The sequence below is a fragment of the Convolutriloba macropyga genome, chromosome 5 (genome assembly GCF_964194025.1).
Source record: "Convolutriloba macropyga chromosome 5, txConMacr16.3, whole genome shotgun sequence".
NCBI classification, from domain to species: Eukaryota; Metazoa; Xenacoelomorpha; order Acoela; family Convolutidae; genus Convolutriloba; species Convolutriloba macropyga.
In genome coordinates this window covers 10,832,327-10,852,570 of record NC_134472.1, presented here as the reverse complement: position 1 = coordinate 10,852,570, position 20,244 = coordinate 10,832,327, and the positions used below count along the sequence as shown (strand labels likewise).

General features: G+C 35.8%; 1 protein-coding gene across 3 annotated transcripts in view; it reads right to left on the bottom strand.

Annotated features, from left to right (window-relative positions):
- Nucleotides 1-20,244, bottom strand: part of LOC142339788 (neuronal acetylcholine receptor subunit beta-3-like) — a 50,281-nt gene that overhangs the window by 29,514 nt on the left and 523 nt on the right. For 2 of the 3 annotated variants that reach the window (XM_075390049.1, XM_075390048.1), the window contains exons 2-3: nucleotides 14,482-14,918; nucleotides 1,707-1,904 (exon numbers count right to left, since the gene is read on the bottom strand). In XM_075390049.1, coding sequence (XP_075246164.1) covers nucleotides 1,707-1,904; nucleotides 14,482-14,830 — 547 coding nt within the window. In that variant the 5' untranslated portion in view covers nucleotides 14,831-14,918. Of the gene's footprint in view, nucleotides 1-1,706; nucleotides 1,905-14,481; nucleotides 14,919-16,745; nucleotides 16,773-20,244 lie in introns of those variants that run through there. The other variant, XM_075390051.1, reaches the window with a different exon arrangement.

The following is a 20,244-nucleotide window of genomic DNA, read 5'->3' as shown; positions in this document are numbered from 1 at the left end:
ACAGATAGGTTTACCTTTTGGGGTATATCGAAATAGGGTGAAGGGATGTCAGAAGAATGTGAAGAAGATTGGGATTACAATTCGGGTTAACTGGATGCAGTAGACTATTCAAGTTTTGAAGCGTGGGAGTCAAAAAAAGAAGATGGTTTTTTCGAGGAACAGGAGAAAGACAGCGCAAAATTAGAGGAGGAAGAACTAAGCAAAAAATGAATGAAAAATCTCGAAAATTCTCACTTGATACCATCACCCAATTAAACCATTGAGAACATCTACTACAGTTTCGTTAACAACGACAACGACAATGAATGAGCTCAACATATCCGACGCAGTACCACAAAATGGAGCAGATTGTAGAATTTTCTGCACAAATAATAAAACTCATATAAGACCAAAGTAGGGCAGACCCAAGGTGGGCTCCTTTTACAGTCTTAAGGTATATAGAGTTAGGGCTAATTATTTCTGCGCGCGAAGTAGGCTTACCTATATCTCTAAAACTAACCAACTCTGTAAACACTGAAGACAAATTTCTATTAATACGGTGTTAATACAATACAGAACCGGAGTCAAGAGTATAAACATGGTGTATCTAACTAATAGACTGACTACAGCTAGTTGATTTAGCGCTATATAAAAGAAAATAGTGTCTTCTCAGTCGCTGATTGGCTGGAGGTGTACAACCAGTAGTTCTACTGCTACAAAAGAAAAGAAATACTGCATATGCAATTAGCAGCACAAATTCCAAAAAAAAATAACGAGACGTCATCGAGTAGAATAAGGAAAAGATACTTTGAAATAATAAAAGGACCCTTATAAGATTGCAAAAAAACAGACAGATCAACAAAATTGATAAGAGAACACTGGATAAAAAGATTCAAAATTACAAAAATTATTAAGCTGTTAACTCTTCTTGTATGTTTTTTGGTTGATTTCAAAATCAATATTCATCCTAATGATCACGTTTTGAATCCAGGAACTTTAAAAAACCATAATCAACTTACAATGAATTCAGTTAAATCTGTAGACATCCAATTACAATATCACTGTAAACTGATTCTAAGAAATCTCAAAACATTGCAAGGCAAATGCTATATGAAAGTATTTTTTAGAAAAAGAGATTGAATGAAATGAAAATAATATTTAAAAAAATTGAAGCTAATTGCATTACTGCTTGAGCGTGAGTAGAACCAATACTCAATTTTAGTTGGTTGATATGAAACTGACATCGTGAATACATAGTATAAAGAGGAACGGCCATATGGACAGCCCCACGACATTTTCAAAGTTTGTGATTTGTATAGTAAAAATGCTCAATATTTTCAATTTTTTTTTTCATTTTTTCAAAACTTTTAGTAGTGAATGCTATAACAACTCTGAGACAACAAGATTTTTTTGTCTCAACACCAAATACTTACCCAAAATAGAAAATTTATGTATTTTCAATTATAGATTCAATTATACTCATATTCCTGAGTTTCCCGGGTTGAGGTGTCACCGCTAAAAATTGCTAAAAGATGTAAGATTTGCGGTGAATTTGATTAAAACGTGTAAGATTTGCGCTCAATGCGATGAATGCGTTGAAAAAATACGAGTGTACTATCAAGATCCGTCAATTAGTAGGGATATTATTTATAGCGAGAAGCACTCGCCTGATTAGATAGACAACCAGATATGTGAAATGTTATGAAGGAATATTTGAATTAACTCACTTAGATAGTAAAGCCAAAATCCCATGGGTGCTACGTTGAAGTTGCACCTGTGCTCGTCAAATGGAAATTTAGTCACATCAAAAGAGCAAGCCATTTTAGCTATAAGGTAGTCTCCTTGCAATAACACCCAGCCATCACTTCTAATAGTCACTATGCTGTATTGAAAAGCCGTTTCCACTTTGATCGCACTCTCTATTCCTGAAATCAAAAGTTCGTCATAATTATAAATACGGAATCAAGTTCTTGACAAAAGCCTTTCTCTCTCTGATTACAAAAAGCAGTTGCACTCTGTCTTCCCATATCTTGAAAATTTCAGAAGATTGCGAATAAAAGCAATAAAAGCATCATTTCAAGATCTTTTGTAAATATTAATTAATTAATTTTAAGGAGACAAGATACTTAAAATTTTGTCCCTCCTCGAAAACGAAAATTTTTAACGAAAAGAGAAAATTTTTGGGATCTGCTCTGTATCTCAAAAAAAAAATTTTCAACAAGATTTCCTAAAATAGGCCATGTATCAGTATATACAAGCTTATAGTTTTACCCTTGTCTATAAATAAAAACAGTAAACCTCGCAAACTAGAGGATAACTTGAATAAGCAAAAGCACAACCAAAAAAAATTTATACGAAAATTGCGAAAAAAAGACTAGCTGTATTATACTGATTTATAGATTATAAAATGTTCTTCTAGATTGATGACCAAATTATTCATATTTGTATAGAAGAAACTGTGGCAAACTATCTGTCCAAATTATAAACAATTTTTGTTCTGTTGCTTCCATCAGATCATATATTGATCAAATTTTATTTCTCATCCAAAATTTAAGTAAGTTTTCATTCTCATCTTTAATCTCACAGAAATCAGTTGATCGAATTAACTGGTCACTTAAGTCTTGTTTTCAACAATAAACTGAACAGAAGTATTTCGCGTCGCAATAGCTAATTGCAAAAACAGTTAGAAAATTGAGAACTTCCAATCCAATTTCCAACAAAACAATGGAATCAAAAATTCAAAAACATATTCTAAGTGAAAATCATATTGCACAGTCAGAAGGGAAATCTCGAAAAACCCCTCCAGGGAATGAGTTTTTGGGGAAAACATGCAGCAAAACCACCACTAATTTGAAGAAATTGGACTGTACAATGGAAATCAACCCTCCTCGCTAAGGAGAAAATTTTTGATCCTTAAGAACGAAATTTTGAAGAGCAAGCGGAAGGACACAATAAAAAACAGGAATGAAAAAGAATCACTAGAAAAGCTCCTCTAATGGTAAACTGGCACAATGCAGGAAAATACATGAAGTTGCCATCTTGTGCAGGAACAGACCATGGGCAATGTGTAACAAAAATACGGCATTGATACTCTGCCTATGTAGTGGCACAAAAAGGCGCTCTTCAAAACACACTTCAAAAGTAAGCACTCGAGCCTCCAAATTGATACAATAAGTACACGAAGAAACTGGAGAGCTATGGAGGAAGCTATCATAATGAACCAAAGTATCACTTTTGTTCGGTACGTAAACCTACTCTAACGCAGCAAAAAGGCAAAACCATTGAATTTTTTAGGGTAAGCTGAAAGAACAGAATAAAAATTGCAGACTCGCAGACCACCTCGACTCAATATTACAAGACATTTTCATTACAAACATTTTCATAACAAGGCATTTTCAAAGACAGAGCCCTTGCAAACGCCATTCAGAAGGAATTGAGAGTAGAGAACCAGCAATGTGTAAACCAAAAAGGAGTTTCAATTCCAGCCTGACTGTTTTTTCACGAAACAGAACTGCACAAAATTGCAGAAATCGTAATCAAAAGAGGTATTGTAGTCAATCATACATCGACCTGTTCGGCACAATGAAAGGATAGCAATAGTTTTCGGATTTCAAACCGTTTGTGAATGATGAGTCAAATGATATAAAAGAGCAACAACAAGATCAAGTTCCCTTAAAAAATGTGAATCATATCGACAACGCTGTAGAAGAAGAAGAAGAACAAGATAAAGACGAGCAAACGATATAACTGGTTACAGTCACTTGTACAATTCAATGTGCACTTCCTTGGATGAGGAATATGCTGCCACAGCAACTAGCTAAATGGCAACAAAGATAGATCTGTCAATGTTACCATGCAAATCAGAGAATAAGAAAGCACGGCATTTTTAGGTTCTGTAAATGTGTGTAAAATCATCAACAAGAGTATCGCTAACGAAATTCTAAAAGACACAACAACATCAAAGTTAATTCAAACGGCTGGCGAAACCAAACTCGACACTTCTTCTAACAAATCGATCAGAAAAATTGACAAACTGCAAACATGAAAAGAGAGCAACAATTAGGAAAAAGTAATTGTTGTTAACTATTGGTAAAGCTGGTGGAAAAAACTATCCGAAAGATGTCTCTTCAAGGTACTGATGTACAGCAACAGGTCCGGTTAAATCTAATAAAAAAAATAACTCTACAATCTGAAAGTCGAATAAATGCTACTCACTTTCCAGGCCTATTCTAACGTATCGTTTTATCATGAACATACAAGGCTAACTCCAAATGAATACAAAAACTGAACATCTAAAAATTGAAAGGGGAGACCCTATAAATCTGCAACCTATAATGACTAAATTAACGACTAAATCAATACACTTCTGAAAATCAATAGCCGAAACAATCCAATAAACCCAGTTGTCTTTTTTCTCGTAAACTTTGTTTAGGTCTCACTTTACACTTTCTGAGCATTTGAAAGTGAAAAGTGTTGGCACTAGAAAACTGTTCAAGCAATTTTGTTTTCCAATTCTAAGAGTCTCATTGTGGTAACAAAGAACAAAAACTTGAAGAACAAACGAAATTATCATGCTATTAAAACTTCAATTGACTGATATTCGGTTTTTCCGTTAAAGCAATTTTCTTTGTTAGAGAAAACTTGCCAAGAAAAGCTTCATTGAACAAAACAAATAATTTTTTCTGTACTTCTTCAGCGTGATATTCTTCGGGACTTGTGGACATGTCTCCGGTGGAAATTATCTTGAAGGAGGATGTCACTCCCGATTGAAGAACTCTAGCATACAAAAACTACACAAAACAGAAAATCTTCCTAATAGAACACGATTTCCAAGACAATGAGCGGAAAACTAACAATCAGGTGGCGCTACCCATCGCAATTTTTATCTATTACCAATCTTTCAGAGTCAAAAACGTGCTGATAAACGGAGCGCAGTACAAATTGATCATTTCATAGGTTGTTAAAGGAATTTGTTTTTGATCCGTTGACAACGTATGAAATTGTTAGGAAACATATTTACAGCTATAACATGAAAGAAGAACTTTCTATATAAAAACAAGGGCTACTGGAGGTACGTGGAAAAAGTTAGGAGTTTAGGGCGAATTCCAGCTAGCCTTGGTTGTAATGAGGACACAACTCAACCGAACTCTCAAATGGCAGATGCAATCCCGCCTTCTTTAAATCTTGAATCGTCACAAATCAGGTTAACTGCCAGCAGCATATTAAGTACAGTAGTAAAATTGTCTTCATAAAGCAAGATTTCTTGATAAAAATCTACGTATTCTTGAGACGACACATCACCTCTTGAAAAACAAACTCAAATTTGTGCTCGAACCTTTGCCTAGAAATACAAATAAAGAAACACAATTTAGAGATAACAGGTACTACCGAAAATAAATCACAAAACGGCTGTCTCATGCAGTGCATGAAAACAGTTGTTGGCACATAAATTTGAAAGACTAAGTCTATGCAAAATTTGGCAGCCAATCAGAGAAAAGTTGTCTCAGAAAAAAAACCAAATATTTACATACGTAATAACAGAAAGTTAAATCTTCCAATTTTTCGCCCAATCACAGAGGTTCAGGGTACATGTGAACGAAAACAGTTGAAATTCACAAAAAAATTCAATTAAGCTAGTGTGGTTGCCGCAGAGAGTATGTGTGTAACAAGCAAATTCATGTTCAGATTTATACAAACTAAAATGTCAACGGGATTGAGATTACATTTTCGCTTCTAAAATGAGAGCTAAGTCCATTAACGGATTATTCTAATCTGCATTCAAAGTATTTAAAATTTTTTCAATGATAGTCGCAACATTTTATATATTTTACGTAATATTTTTTTTACTCAATTTCACCTACATTTGGTCGTTATTTTGAACGAAATTGCTATTTTTCTCTCCTTCATCAAAAATTTTATTGTTGGTTCGCTCATACAATAAACTTCCACGATAAACCGTGTTACTTGGACTTTTCTAATCTGCATGCAGGCAATTATGCGGGTAATATGTTGTCTATAAAGCTATCAAATTCAAAACACAAGTGACAAACACCACTGCAAATTGAAAGCAATTTTTCAAGTGGCAAAATTTAGCACTTATTAGCCATTTTCTCCATCACACACATATACAGGTTAAACTTTATATTCCAAACTAAAGACTTGCGAATAGTCACTCCATCAACACTAAAAAAGTGTTTCAGATTTTACAATTTTCAAATGCAATTTTATCAACATCAAGTTATGCTAAATTTTTACAAGTTTTTTGTCGCCTTTACAAAATCCTGAAAATTTAACAAGTTTATGTCCCAACCCGATAAATTCGGTGACGGTTTTTGACCCCTTCTCACCAAACCTTAAATTCTCACGAACGGATGTTTTGTCGCCTCTGTTAAATTCCAAGTAATGTTTTCTTCTCCCATCCCAATACATTCGCAGTACTAGTTGTTTTGCCTCCCCCAGTTAAAAACCAACCAAATAACTTGTGCCCTCAGCACTTTTTTCGAATCCACCAAAAAATGGGTTAAAAAATTTAACAAGCTTTTCTCTGCCTCCAGAGAATCACAAAAACTGAGCGAGATTTTGTTCCTGTCCGTCAATTTCCCATTAACAGTTTTTGTTCCTCCGTTAATTTTGCACCTAAAGCTTTTTGCTCACGTTAAATTCACAGCAACTTTTTTCGTCTCAACCTCGATAAACTCACATTAAATATTTTTTGTCCAGGTGATTTTTTAGGTTAAAGCTTTTACTATTTAAAAACTGCCATCTAAGTATTGCTTGAGATCAAATCATTTCCATTTGGTCTGGTTCACCAAAACGTTTTTTTCGAACCTATAGGTATTTAGTCTAAAAAAGCGATACAGATTTAACTCATTAGTAGTTTTCATGATTGTTTTTTGTTGAAATTTTATTTTGATCCTTTACTTTATTTTGCGCTTCACAGATGGAGTTCTGGTTGCTTTGCAACCAAATAGAAAAAAGGGGTGTTATCGCGCTTAGGTCAGGCGGATTGGTGCAAACTGGCGACATCGAACGCGAATTGATTGACTATTCAATGAGACAAAATGTAGTCTTTAACACCTCATCAGTAAAGCGATTTCTACAGAGGATAGTATAGGATCCTTTTTAAAAGTACAATTGAACTTCTCTCAGATGCCGCAATGGTGTGGAGCACTGGCCGGATTGAACTTCCTTTTATTGCATTCAACGCTGGTGTACTCAGAAAGTTCTCTCTCATGGTTGGCAATAAAGATTGGGTGCTTATTGCTTGAGTTTATCCGACGGAAGAAGTTGATACTATCAGTCCACAAGATTTGTATCCACAGTAACGGTCAAAGCTTTGCAAAACTACTTTAAACGTGCTGCGAGAAGAATGGATTTTAATTGATCTCTAGGAACTCTCATTAACCTCCAAGGCGCAACGCGAGCCTTGTCCAGAGCGAATGCTAGCTCTATTTTAATCTCACTCAATATTACTGGGGCCTCAAGACGGGCTAGAGCGCTAAATATAAACGTTTTAAATTGGAGATGAAGAAACGGTCCAGAGAAGTGGCTTTTTTGTATGATGACTTTGGCCAGCTGTGCACCACACAGAAAATCTATCAAATTTGTCTTAGATCTATTGTTTATCTCAATGCAGTCCACTGACACACTGTTGACGTTGAGTACTGAATGTGCACCAACGGAGTTTGTCTGTCGGTTAAAATACCGGTAAAAGTTTTTTGGGGCCCCGGTAAAGTCAGCGGCAACGGTTTGTTTGCTGCCCCTTACGTTCGCCCTAACGCTTTTTTGCGCCTGATCAAGAACGCGTTTCAGTTCACCTCCAGGTTCCAAGTAACGCTTTTTTGTCCCTCCCAAATAATACCCCGCAACACATATCTTTCCCGCCCCCTTAAATTGCTTGTAACTTTTTTCGATTTTGTGATAAAATCTCCCCTGTTATTTCCCAGTAGCATCTTAGTGTCCCCCGTAACTTTTTCACTAAAAATGTTGCTATTACAATAATATACAGCTATCTGAGTTTGGCTTTTGTCTCCTCGGCGTCTAATTCTCTGAATCCACTTATTTTAAGTCAGCGATGTGTTGGTGAAGACCATATTTGCTTTGAATGATTACAGGTATCATAAACGGATTTTGCAAAAAAAATAGAAGTAATTTAAATTAATCGATTCTGCTCAACTGACTTTTTTTCTTAGACTTGTATGGTTGACAAAATGACGCAATAAAAGTTCTCGCTAGATTGGTTGCTAAATTCATTATTTACTCAGTTACATCTTACGGCCCGGAGTAAGTTGATCGGGAGACCGGAAAAAACGTAACGAACGGGAGGACGATCAATTCGGACGACGTGCATACAACGGTGGAGTGTTCAGCGCCGTGAGAACTTTTGCGCAATTTTTCAATCCTAGCAAGGGGATAGTAACACGTAGGGTTGCTTTCTTCAACAATCCTCTCAAAACCACCTAACATGAGGTGCTGCTCGCCAGTCGTCCAACACCTAGTTAAACTGATCAGAGTTACTCCATATCCTTTGAATCAATACAAACAGTTAGCATTTGCGTATGAATGCGCGCGAGCATACCACTTAAAATGGTGAAACTCGTCAGCAATGATTGACGGATTTCTGGGTGGTTGGTTGCCCAATAGGAAAATTAAATAATACGCCTAGGTCGGAAGTTTCTGCGCTCAGGGCGTTAACGAACATGAGTTGAGTGCGAGGATAACCGGAAAAAGTAACTTCTCCCAGCTGCAACAATTTTATGCTTCACTGGGCGGATCGGATCTGTTTTTATGCGAAGGATACACGCCGACGCTCAGCGTCTTTCTTTTTCATTACGTGAATAAAAATGACCTCAGCACCGATTAAACTCGAACCAATCTCTGATCATATTGTGAGAGGCGTACCTCGGTGGGAGACAAACAATTCCACTCCCATCACATTGGAACAGTTTTCATAAATGGGACAACATCAACATGCGAAGTGAAGAGAAGTCGCCACATCTTCTCGGTACTCCGACGAAGGAAGACATACAATGAGCCGTATTTTTTAATTTGAAGAGATTGGTGGGCACGTCTCTTTAGGAGAATCAACCAGGATTGTATTGATGATTGTGGCGCAGAATTTTCTGCACAAAACATAGTCGGATCTTTTGTAACATAGCGAGGAACGTAATTTGAGGTCAGTGTGACGTTCTCTTACTTCAGCACGCAAATATTCAATGCTATGATTGTAATTTTTTGTTCGAGTACACCGCATAAACAGTTTAACAAAAATCAGTTTAGGCGAATATCCGGCAAAATAGAATGCTCTGTGTTAAAATCATTTTCCACTAGCCGTCTGAATAGACGAGAAGAATGGATGAGTCCAAGAAGCACAAACAAATTGTGAAAAACGAGCACTGCGTTTGATCTTCTTGACAATTTTATTCTGCAAAACATCTATGTCGGAACTGCAAGACTCTTCTTGAACAAAATACTGGAGATGACGTTCGAATTCTTCAAGTTAAGCAGTATTGATAAGCTGCCGACGATGGTGGTATGGTGATAATGTGTTTTACTTGCGGTTTTGCGTTTTTAGTAACGTCATTTTATGGATGTCCAAACGTTTCCGCCTGTCTAAACCTTTCATTCGTGTAACCTTGTGTTGGAGGTTGAAATTGGAAATTTCATGTCTGTTGTGCGCGAATATAATGATCTCGTTCTTCTCGAATAATCGGAAAAAGAGTTCTGGTTGCTCGGTTGCCAAATAGCAAAATTAAGTGTTATTAAGCCTAGGTCGGAAGTTTCCGCGCTCACGGGCGTTAACGATTGTGAGTTGAGTGAGTGGCCAACCGGTAACATGTTAGTTTTTCCCAGCTGCCACAGTTTTACGGATCGCTGGGCGGATTGCCCCTTTTTTATGCGCAGGTTCCGCGGCGATGTTCAACGTCCTTCGATTTCCGATACATCAAAACGTTTCTGACAGTTTAAACCCTTCATTTGTGGAACAGTGAGTTGGAAGATGAAATCTGGGAACATGTGTGTTGTGCGTGAATATGATGATCTCGTTTTTTTCGAACGATCGGAAAAAGGTTTAAATTGGTTGCGTTCTATTCTGATTTCTTTTTCAAATTTCAGCTTATGTTATCAAAAGGTTTCTTTGAACCAGCACCGCTAAAAATCCCGGTTTCAGCTACTGCTTTAATCAGCAAGATACGAAATTTTGGTGTTATTGTAAATGTAGGTGCACTTTACTTTCTTTACTTTGTCATACGGTCTGTTGTGTTGTATAACAGCATACAAATTTCTTTAGTTTTTGAACTGTTGGTTAAGGGGCATTTTTCCGTCACGCTAAAATGGTTGCCATTCTTGAAGCTGCGTTCAGTGTGCTGGTTACCTGCGTATGTCCTACAGAAAAATCTCAATGGTGTTGAGGATCTTTCAGTGCCGCTGATGTTTTCTTCGGTACCGTAGAATGTTTCCTCAACTCGAGAGTATTCTCCTTGGCGTCCTGAAAAGTTTCCACGTCCCCGTCTTCTTTAGTTGCATTTTTTTGTAGCGTATGCCATTATTGTTGCCATGGGTTTCATTCACCAGTCTGCTTTGGAGATATCCTGTCTGGTAGTTTTATCTTGTTAAATTTCATTGCACCTGGAGTTGTAGCGGTTTGTATAGGTTGGTTGTCTATTTTGCAATGTTACGTTTTCTAATATATTCTTTTTTCAACAGCGATATGCACTGCTGGGTTAAATCAAAATTTCAGAGCCTTAAATGCTGTTGTATATTTGGGTTCTCGGTTTGTTAGATCAATTGGAACTCGTTTTCTGATGATTGATCAAAACGTTCACAGCAACAACATCATTTTGTTTTGATTAGACTTTTTATACTTGTATGGCTTTCCTTCTATGAGTTGCTCTCTTATCTTTTGCAGTTTTTGTCATTGGGGTTGATAACAAGTGCGTTATCGTCAACAATAGCTTGGCTGTAGAAACCCTGTAGATCTTCTGGCATGTCGTCCATTTGTTCTTTTCTTGACTCCGTCTAGGTGCAAAGTGCGGGTACCTTGCCGCTTGTCATTTGCTTCTGGAGTTCTGTATAGGGTATTTTTTGCTCACAATAATCTTTCAAGTTCAGGCCAATTTTCGTTAGATAGTCCAGAGAATCGTTCAAGATAGATGGGGGGAGAGCTTGAATCCGGCATCTTTTCCAACTGTTCCAATTATTGTTTTTTTAAAGTGAGATTTTTTCAAATTGAGCTGACTCACAGTCTGCATATTGACCTGTTTTGTTGTTTTTGACTGCTCCTAATTGCAAATTTCTTTCCTTCCTCTCAATTTTGGATTTTAGTTTTCTCCAAAGATGTTTATTGAAAGTATTTCGTTCAACCTGAACAATTAAGTTTTGCGCGAACAGATTAGATTACATTGTAATTGTAGAGATCTACTGTAAGGTTTTCAAAACTGATTTTGTGAAGTTAGTTGATCTAAAAAAAGAGATCTTGAGCACCGTTATTTTTTAGTGCCCATTCGCTTAGGCTTAGTCGAGGGGCCTTCCTGTGTAGCAAAAAAAGCATTTGTTGATTTCTTTGTTTGAAAAATTGAAGACAGTAAAATTTTAATATAGTGATTATTTCCATAATAATAAATCTCATTAGAAGGAAACGTTTCGGTTCTATGTCGCAAAATGACTTTTTCTGTGCTTGTTCTATTTTTATAGGTTGCTATCTTGGTGCCTTTTTGCTAAAAACTAAGCTATTAGAGGAATGAGTTCGGGGTGCTTTTTTTACCTTTCTAATAAAAGCTTCTGAATGCGATTTTTCTAATCGTTGTTCCAAGCGCAAGTGCAGTAAAAGCGTTCTGCTTTCGGCAAAAGTTTTTCCCATGTTTTAGGAAGCAAATTATTTGCAGCGGCGATGGATGAATTTTGAATGACATATAACAGAAGCATGGTACAAAATTTGTTCGGCAATTTTTTTAACAAATCAAAAACACGCCTTATCATAAAATGTAAAGTAGTTACGTAGTTATACAATAACTTGGAAAAAACTCGTTTGGCAAAGGTTAATAATGGCAACGTTGAAATGAAATTCAAAGTGAACTCTCTTTTTACTCGCACATGACGCAATATTCGTTACTTTTCTAAATCATGGTTTCCTTAACAAACTGTATGCGTTATCCAGGTAATTTTATCTTGAAATGCCTGCAATTATGTTGAGCAGCAAACGTTTTGGATTAAATTTGAAACGCTTAAAGACAATTGCTTTACTGCATTTTTGTTTTTTCGGTTAGATTCTTTTTCACCTCAAGTTTTTGTTATTAGGTGGTATTATGAGTTATGAATTTTCTTTTAAAACTATTTTGCCAGATCAGAACACGTACTATTGATTTCTCGGTTAACTATTTTTAACGATTTCTCGGTTAACTACAATAGCTATTTTTAGAACTTTTTTACTTCTTCCTCTGTGCATGCATTGTCTACTTTATCTTTTCGTGCTAATAATACATGCTGGGATCGTTTTTTGAGGATGCATGTTACGCAAATTGGTGCTTAATGAATGTTTTTATTTTAGATGTTACCCCCCAAAACATATCACCCAAAAAATGTAATCTAAGGGGGTAATTGAGAAAGGTAAAAATGTAAGATTAGAGGGGTAATGGAGGTATGGGGGATTTTTGATTTTTACTCCTATAAAAAACCCCAAAAAAATTAAGATTAAGGGCATTTTTAAGGTGAAAAACGATGTAAGATTAGGGTGGTAATGGAGGATAATGGTGGGAATTTTCTTTATTTTTACCCCAAAAAATTATTCCCAAAAAGATTTCAGATTTTGATGTATTTTTAGGGAGTTAAAACGGTGTAAGGTAAGGGGGTAATGGGAAGTATGGGGGGTTGTTAGATTCTGCAACCCCAAAATTTACCCTAAAAAAGATGTAGGATTAGGGGTATTTTAAGGGGTAAAACGAAGTAAGAAAAGTGGTAATGAGGAATGTGGGGAGTTTCTAGATTTTATTCGAAAAATTTATTCCAAAACATTGTGAGATTAAGGGCGTTATTTTAGGGGGTAAAACGATTTAGGATAAGGGAGATAACGGGTAGAAAGACGGGCGAGAAAGACTTGTTAGACTTTACCTCCAAAATTATCCCCCCCAAAAAAATTTTAGATTATGTGGTGATTTTAGAGGGTAAAAATATGTAAGATTGGGTTAATTGGGGTGTAATGGGGAAATTCATTGCGCCAAAAAAAATTACCCTACAAAAAGATGAAAGAGCAGGCGTTAATTGTAGGGGTTTAAACGATGTAAGATTAAGGGGTAATGTGGAGCAAGCAGGGAACTGTTAGATTTTTACCTCCCGCCTCCACTCTCTGCCCTCTCAGAAAAATAACCCCTCAACAAAAAAGTGATGAATTAGGGGTTAACTTGAGGAGGTAAAACGATACAAGATAACGGGTTAATGGGGAATAGGGCGGAATTGTTAGATTTTACCTCTGAAAACTACCTTCCAAAAAGTTGTTAGATTAGGTGGTATCTTTAAGGGTTAACTTTAGGGTTTAAAAGGGTATTAAAAAGGAAGCTATTGAGACTACAGAGGAATTTTAGACATTATCCCGCAGCTTACCCCAAAAAGATGTAAGATGAAGGGATTATTTTAGGGAGGCAAAACGACGTAGGGAAAAAAGGTAATTAGGAATAAGGGTCGAATTCATAGATTCAAGTTAAGGGGGTAATGATGATGTAAGATAAGTTGATTATGGGGAGTAAGGGGGAATTTTTAGACTGAACCCCCAAAAGTTACCCACCAAAATGACATAAGAGCAGGAGATAATTTTAGAGGAATACAATGATGTAAGAGTGTGGGGTAAAATGGTTAGTTCATGTATATGGGATGCCTAGTATTGAGCAAGCATCGGTGGTCTGAAGGCTAATGTGAACTGGCTCAGGATACAGAGGTTGTGGGTTCACGGCTGTCACTCTGCGACTATGGTGGTAACATGATGTAAGTGGGACTGCCAAAAGGGGTAAAATGATGCAAGAGTAGGGGGTAATGGGGTTAAAACGATGCAGCAGTAAGGGTTAATGTTGGGTAAAAACGACGCAAGAGTGAGGGGACAATGCACCCTTTACCGCCTGCTCTTGCATCGTTTTACACCTATTAGCCACCATAATGATGTGAGCTTTGAAGGTAATTGGCTAAAAATTCCCCGGTTAGCCCCTAATCTTACATCGGATCTTTTCCGTTTGTGCCGCCCACCCCCCCCCCCCCCCCAGTTTAGAGGGTGCATATTATTTGCACCCCCCCCCCCCGCCCGACACACGTTCCATAGTTTTACATAGTGATATATGTGCTCTGTAACTGGGGGCGCATAACATACTGAGGGAGGGGGCACACACGGAAAAAATCCCTTACATCCTTTTTTTTTGGGGGGGGGGGTAAAAAGTCGGCACGGGCCGTTTAATTCGGAAGTCGGAATTAGCTAAGTGAAAGCACAGATGTGCGATCCTCGTTGTCCAATTACATTTTACTTGCCTACAACTGGAACCCACAGAACATCCGGTTGAACTTGAATAAACGTAATGTTTCCGTAATCCGCGGGGTTCCATGTAATATTCTGGTTTTCGTATTTAACGGGAATGATAATCGATGCAACCCAATACCCTTCGCGCTCATTTACGTCGAGAAGTTGTCGAAGCATGGGATCAATCATGACGTCAGTGTGACCCGCACCATTAGGTGGTGTGTGTTTGGGCGCCTTCATTTCCAACAATTTGATAAGTTCCTTCTCATAATGCGCTGCAACTTCTGGACTGTGAGGGTGTAGTGTTTTTCGAAGATTGACGGGTAAAATAACGAGGCAAATAACCCAAAAACTTTTCATGGCAAGTTTTTGGGTCAAATTAAACTGCGTCAAATGTAAAACTTTTGCCCGAAAGACGCAAGCGTTGACTCCAATTTGCTCAAAAGTGCTAACGATCAAATTGCAATTAAAAGCTAAAAACTGGGCTGAAAACAATTAGTAAAACTAACATATGATCTTTTAGGCAAGAAAAAATTAGGTGTTTACTGGCACAAATCTTTGATTTTGAAATCTCTAGTCAGAGAGGTCCATCAGAATTGGACAAAGAAAACAAAACAGTTCCTCCAAAAAATTACAAGCCAATAAAAAGTTCATTACGAGCAACACTTTCTCAAGTAATTGTTCCCCAACCTTGCTTTGACCTATTGTCTTCAACCACTTTGAAGAGTTTTTTGTCCCTTTACCTAGAAAAGTTCTTTTTGTGGCTCGCATGAGCAAATATTTTGCTTTCTTTTCAAATCGGTTTCGTTTTTTAGTTTAGCAATTATAAAACTGTGAATTTTCCGCACCCTGAAGACGACAAAAAATACTGGTTATGCATGCATAACTATTTTGAAAAATGCTGCAAAAACGGCTGGAACGTTATGGAAAATTGGAAGTTCGAAACAGTAGCCTATATTTCTTTAAAAAAGAGTTCATCATACAGAAATCCAGTTTCGAGCATCTCCCACGCCTTGGCTAAATCTTGCAGCTATCACCCAAATTTTGAAATATGACGAGGATTTTATAACACAAAGCATAACTTTTAATATTTCAAATGAAAAGACGTATTTTACTAGAAAAAAATCACCAAAAAATGTTGCAAAAGTAACAAAGATTAACCGCTAAATTCACCGCAAATCTTCAACTGTTCACTGTTTTCACTGCTAAGAGATGCGGCCGCTCTGCAATTTTTTTAGCGCTATTCACCGCAATTCCGATCTTTCTTATTGACAAAACCTAGACCCGGGTGCTAATTTTAGGAAGTTGCAACAAAAGAAAAGGAAAACATTTTCCATCGTTTTTCGAATGGCTAGCGAATAGCTTCCAATGAGGCTTTTTGTAGAAACAAAAGAACGTCAGCAATTAGACAATTTTTGGTACATTACCAAGCCCCGACTTTTTCTCAATTTTTTTAGATTTTACAACCATCAGTTTCCAATACAATTTTTGGAATTATATTTGAAGTGAAAAATATATTATCAAGCCAAAAATTTCCAGCAGGATCAAGAACAAAACTGTAAACTGTACGCCAATGATTTTTTTTAAAAGTGCCTTAAGCAATTTGTAAATAAAGATAGAACTTCTATATCAATAATATTACAAGCATTATTTATTTGCCTGGCCACTATAACGTTTCAGGACAAAACTTATCTTAAATTTTGTAAACTATATCATAAAGTATTTAAAAATTGGTTGAATCAAAACATCAGAATATGTACAAACTTAAATCTTTAACGATTAATCTAAAATTGATCCTCTGAGACTCTAAAAGTAAAATGTTTACGTTAAAACAAACTTTGAACAAAAATTGGGGGGGGGGGGGAGGAATTTGCGACTCCACGGCAAATAGAACATGCGAAATTTAATTGATTTAAGATGTCTATTGCCAGACTACCGTGACTTTCAATGTTCTATCAGGGACAAAAATAATAGTAATCAAGATTAAAACGCAATTTTTATTCTGTGTTCATATGCCAATTCCAGCATTGTCAAGACTCGTAAAAATTATCCAGGAGCCAGAAACATGCTGCCTAAGCAAAATTGAACGGTGTAGAAAATATAATGTTTTATCTAAATTAGCCGGGAGTGTCTGTAGTCTATTACTTTTTGCAAATGCACATTTTTAAAGCGAACGTTTCAAAGAAATCCGGGCTATGGCTGATCGCTGTTCTTAACTGAGTTAAGTCAGCCTGCGAAGTTGAAATGTTTTAAATATGTACAGGATTGTTCACACATTTGTTGTTGTTTTCGGTTGTTATTATCCTGCTCCCAATTTTGCAGGAGAGAGAAAGCAAAATTCGCTTCCAATAGCGGTAATAATAAATAATTTTTACCACAAAGCGCCCGTGTCTCTTAGTATTGAATGCCGTGCACATTATAGAGGAAAATTTAGCGCTGACAATTTTATTTCTGGCGTCTTGTTTCTATTACATTTAAATCAAATGCACACAACTTGATGATGCAATTTATACAATAAACACTTGTCAAATCGCCGAATAAAATCAGTTCATCAACTAAAACACTGAGAATAAAACTTCACCAAAAATTTCAATTCTAACAAATATGGAAACAATGAAACTAATGAGAGGCGCTGGACAATTTTTACTGCAGATAAAAAAAACATAATGATAACAAACTGAGGCCCTTGAGAAAATTAATTTGGTCCCTCTTATGAATGAAATACATATAAGTTCAGATTTTAGCTGCTATTTGCTGTACCGTTGAATTTAGTAGACAAAAAAAGAAAGTAATTTTTGTTTTGTTTTCAAACATTTGCAGCCTGTTTGATTTCCCGTTCGGTGCACAAACATTCAAAATTTTGTTAGAAAAGCATCGAAGTTTGGTTTCAAGTTTTAAAGATCAGTTGAATCTTCAAGCTTAGTAAGCATTTTTTTTATTTTAGTAAACTAATTATTACGCCGATATTTCCCAAATGGAAAGCAATTTCTATTTACAAATCACCAAAACTCCCTGTTCAAAATTTTACAGGAGAGAGAAAGCAAAATTCGTTTCGAATAGTGATAATAATAAATAACTTCTACCGCTATGCTCCCGCGCCTCTTAGCATTGATTGCCATGCACTTTATAGAGGAAAATATAACGCTGAACATTTTAATTTCTGCGTGTTTTTTCTATTACATTTAAATCAAATGCACACAACTTGATGATGCAATTTATACAATAAAAGCGTGACAAATCGTCAAATGAAATCATTTCATCAACTAAAACACTCAGAATAACCCCTTCCCCTGCAAAATTTCAATTCTAACAAATATGAAAATAATGAAACTAATGAGAGGCGCTGGACAATTTTTACTGCAGATAAAAAAAAACATTATGGTAACAAACTTAGGCCCCTGAGAAAATTAATTTGGTCCCTTTTTATAAATGATAGACATATAAGTTCAGAGTATAGCTGCTATTTGCTGAACCGTTGAATTTAGTAGAAAAAAAAAAGAAAGTACTTTTTGTTTTGTTTTCAAACCTCTTCAGCCTGTTTGACTTCCCATTCGGTGCACAAAAATTTGTTTGGAAATCAGTAGACTTTGCTTTCAAGTTTTAACAATCAGTTGAAGTTTCAAGCTTAGTAAGGATTTTTTCATTTTATTAAACTGATTATTACGCCGACATTTTCAAATGGAAAAAAGTTTCTATTTACCAATTACCGAAGATAACCTCATAACTCCTGTTAGAATGATTAACGTGGAAGCCAGGTTGGAGGAAAACGTTGATTTGACGTGTCTACAAAGTTTTCATTAAAATATCAAGTGGACGCCATAGCGTTTCACAATTTTTACAAACCTAAAAAGAGTCATTTTGCCGATTTAAGAAGATACATTGTTTAGTTAAAAAAGACAACTTTGTGGTTTCAGTACACTAAAACCACATATTTGTCTATTTCTAATATACAATGCATCTTTATTCGGCATGATTATTTCTTTAGTTTTTCGAAAAATTTAAAAAGGCTATTGCGTCTCTTATTAATATGTCGTCTTTTATTGATCAAAATTTTGTACATAAGACCATAAGACAAATCAACCTGACTTCTAGAAAACTTAGAATCAACTTGTCTTTCTAGAATCAACCTCTTTTTGTAGAACCAATTCAGCTTCTAGAATCAACCTGGCATATAAAATCAACCTGATTTTCCTCCAACCTGGCTTCTAGAATATTATCTAAGCAAATACAGAACTAAAACTATCTTAACATTTGAAGGTTTTAAGCGAACGGAAATATATGTTATGATAGAGAAAGAATTCACCAGTAACCTTTGGAGAAACTCACAAATTGTTTTTATCCCGTTGAAGACTTAAACCTATTAACGTACTCTTACTTCAACGCTTTGGCGACTTCAAAATAACCCTTAATTTTACTCTTTTTGTGTCTTTTCTCTACTTTGAATGGACGTGTTTTGAAAGTTTTGTAATTTGAAGGGTTTGTAAACATCAATTTTGTAATTTAAATAATAGAGAGAAGGTCAAACATTAGTAACAATCAAATTATTTAGTTGATTAGTACAAAATCCAACATTTTAAATGTGTTCTCAGCTTCAAGATATAACCTGGAAAGTAAAAAAAACTCACTAATCATTCACACTTGAATTTAATTTTTTATTTAATTTAAATAATTTTCTGAAGGTGAGAAAACATAATGTTTCATTTTGATCCATTGTTACTAAATTTTGACCTTTTTCTTATTATTGAAATTGAAAGTTTGATCTTCCGAGGTCAATGCGTTGCTTTGTATGGCGATACAAGTGCAATTTAAATCAACTCAAAATTTGAAATTGCAAAATCAATAGCTCGCGAATGAGTGGGTTAATAGGTTTCAGGTCTTCAACGGGATAAAAAAAGTGTGCGTTTTTCTGAAAATCACTTGTGAATTCCTTTTCTAACATAAAAAAAGTTTCCGTTTGCTTATAGTCTTCATTTTTTAGCATAAATTTCCTTTCTGTTTGCCTGGAAAATGTTCTAGAAGCCAGGTTGGGTTAAACACAATAGACTTACAAATCTTTTCTAAATTTTGTTCACTTTGTGTTCTTTTCCAACTTTGTGAGGACTTCAATTACACTCGTATGCCCTTACAAAGCAACAATTGAATTTTTTGGCAGATTAAACAGTAAATTTCATTTATAAAAACCATTGTCAAAATTTAGTATAGATGGTTCATAATGGAACTTTTTGAATACCCTAGTGATGAGCGGATTCAAATCTTGCAAGATATCAATCAAGGCAAAAAAATAAATCAGGTTACAAATGTTTTAGAAAACATCTTTGAAGCAAACTATTGTTGTTTATTAACAGTTGTTTTGTTTTCTTTGGAGATAGAATTTGAGCCTAGTTTTTTGCTAGTTCACAGCTCAATTCTCCTATAGCTGTTTGTTTTTAACTCCGCCATTGCCGGTCCCAAGCCCGGACGAGAAAAGAGGAGAGAAACACACACAGAACATACTGGAAGATCTCAAAAAGTTGGTTTTTTAAATCAACTTGAGACTTTTCCGACAATTTTATTGCAATTTTATATATAATTTGCTGTTTTGTTGTTTTGTTTTGTTTGGAGATAGAGTTTGAGCCTAGTTTTTTTACTAGGTCACCGCTCATTTCTCCTATAGCTGTTTATTTGTAACTCCGCCATTGCCGGTCCCAAGCCCGAAATTAAAAAGGAGGAGGAAAAACACCCATATTATACTGGAAATAGCTTTAAAAAAGTCAGTCTTAACTTGACTTGAGCAA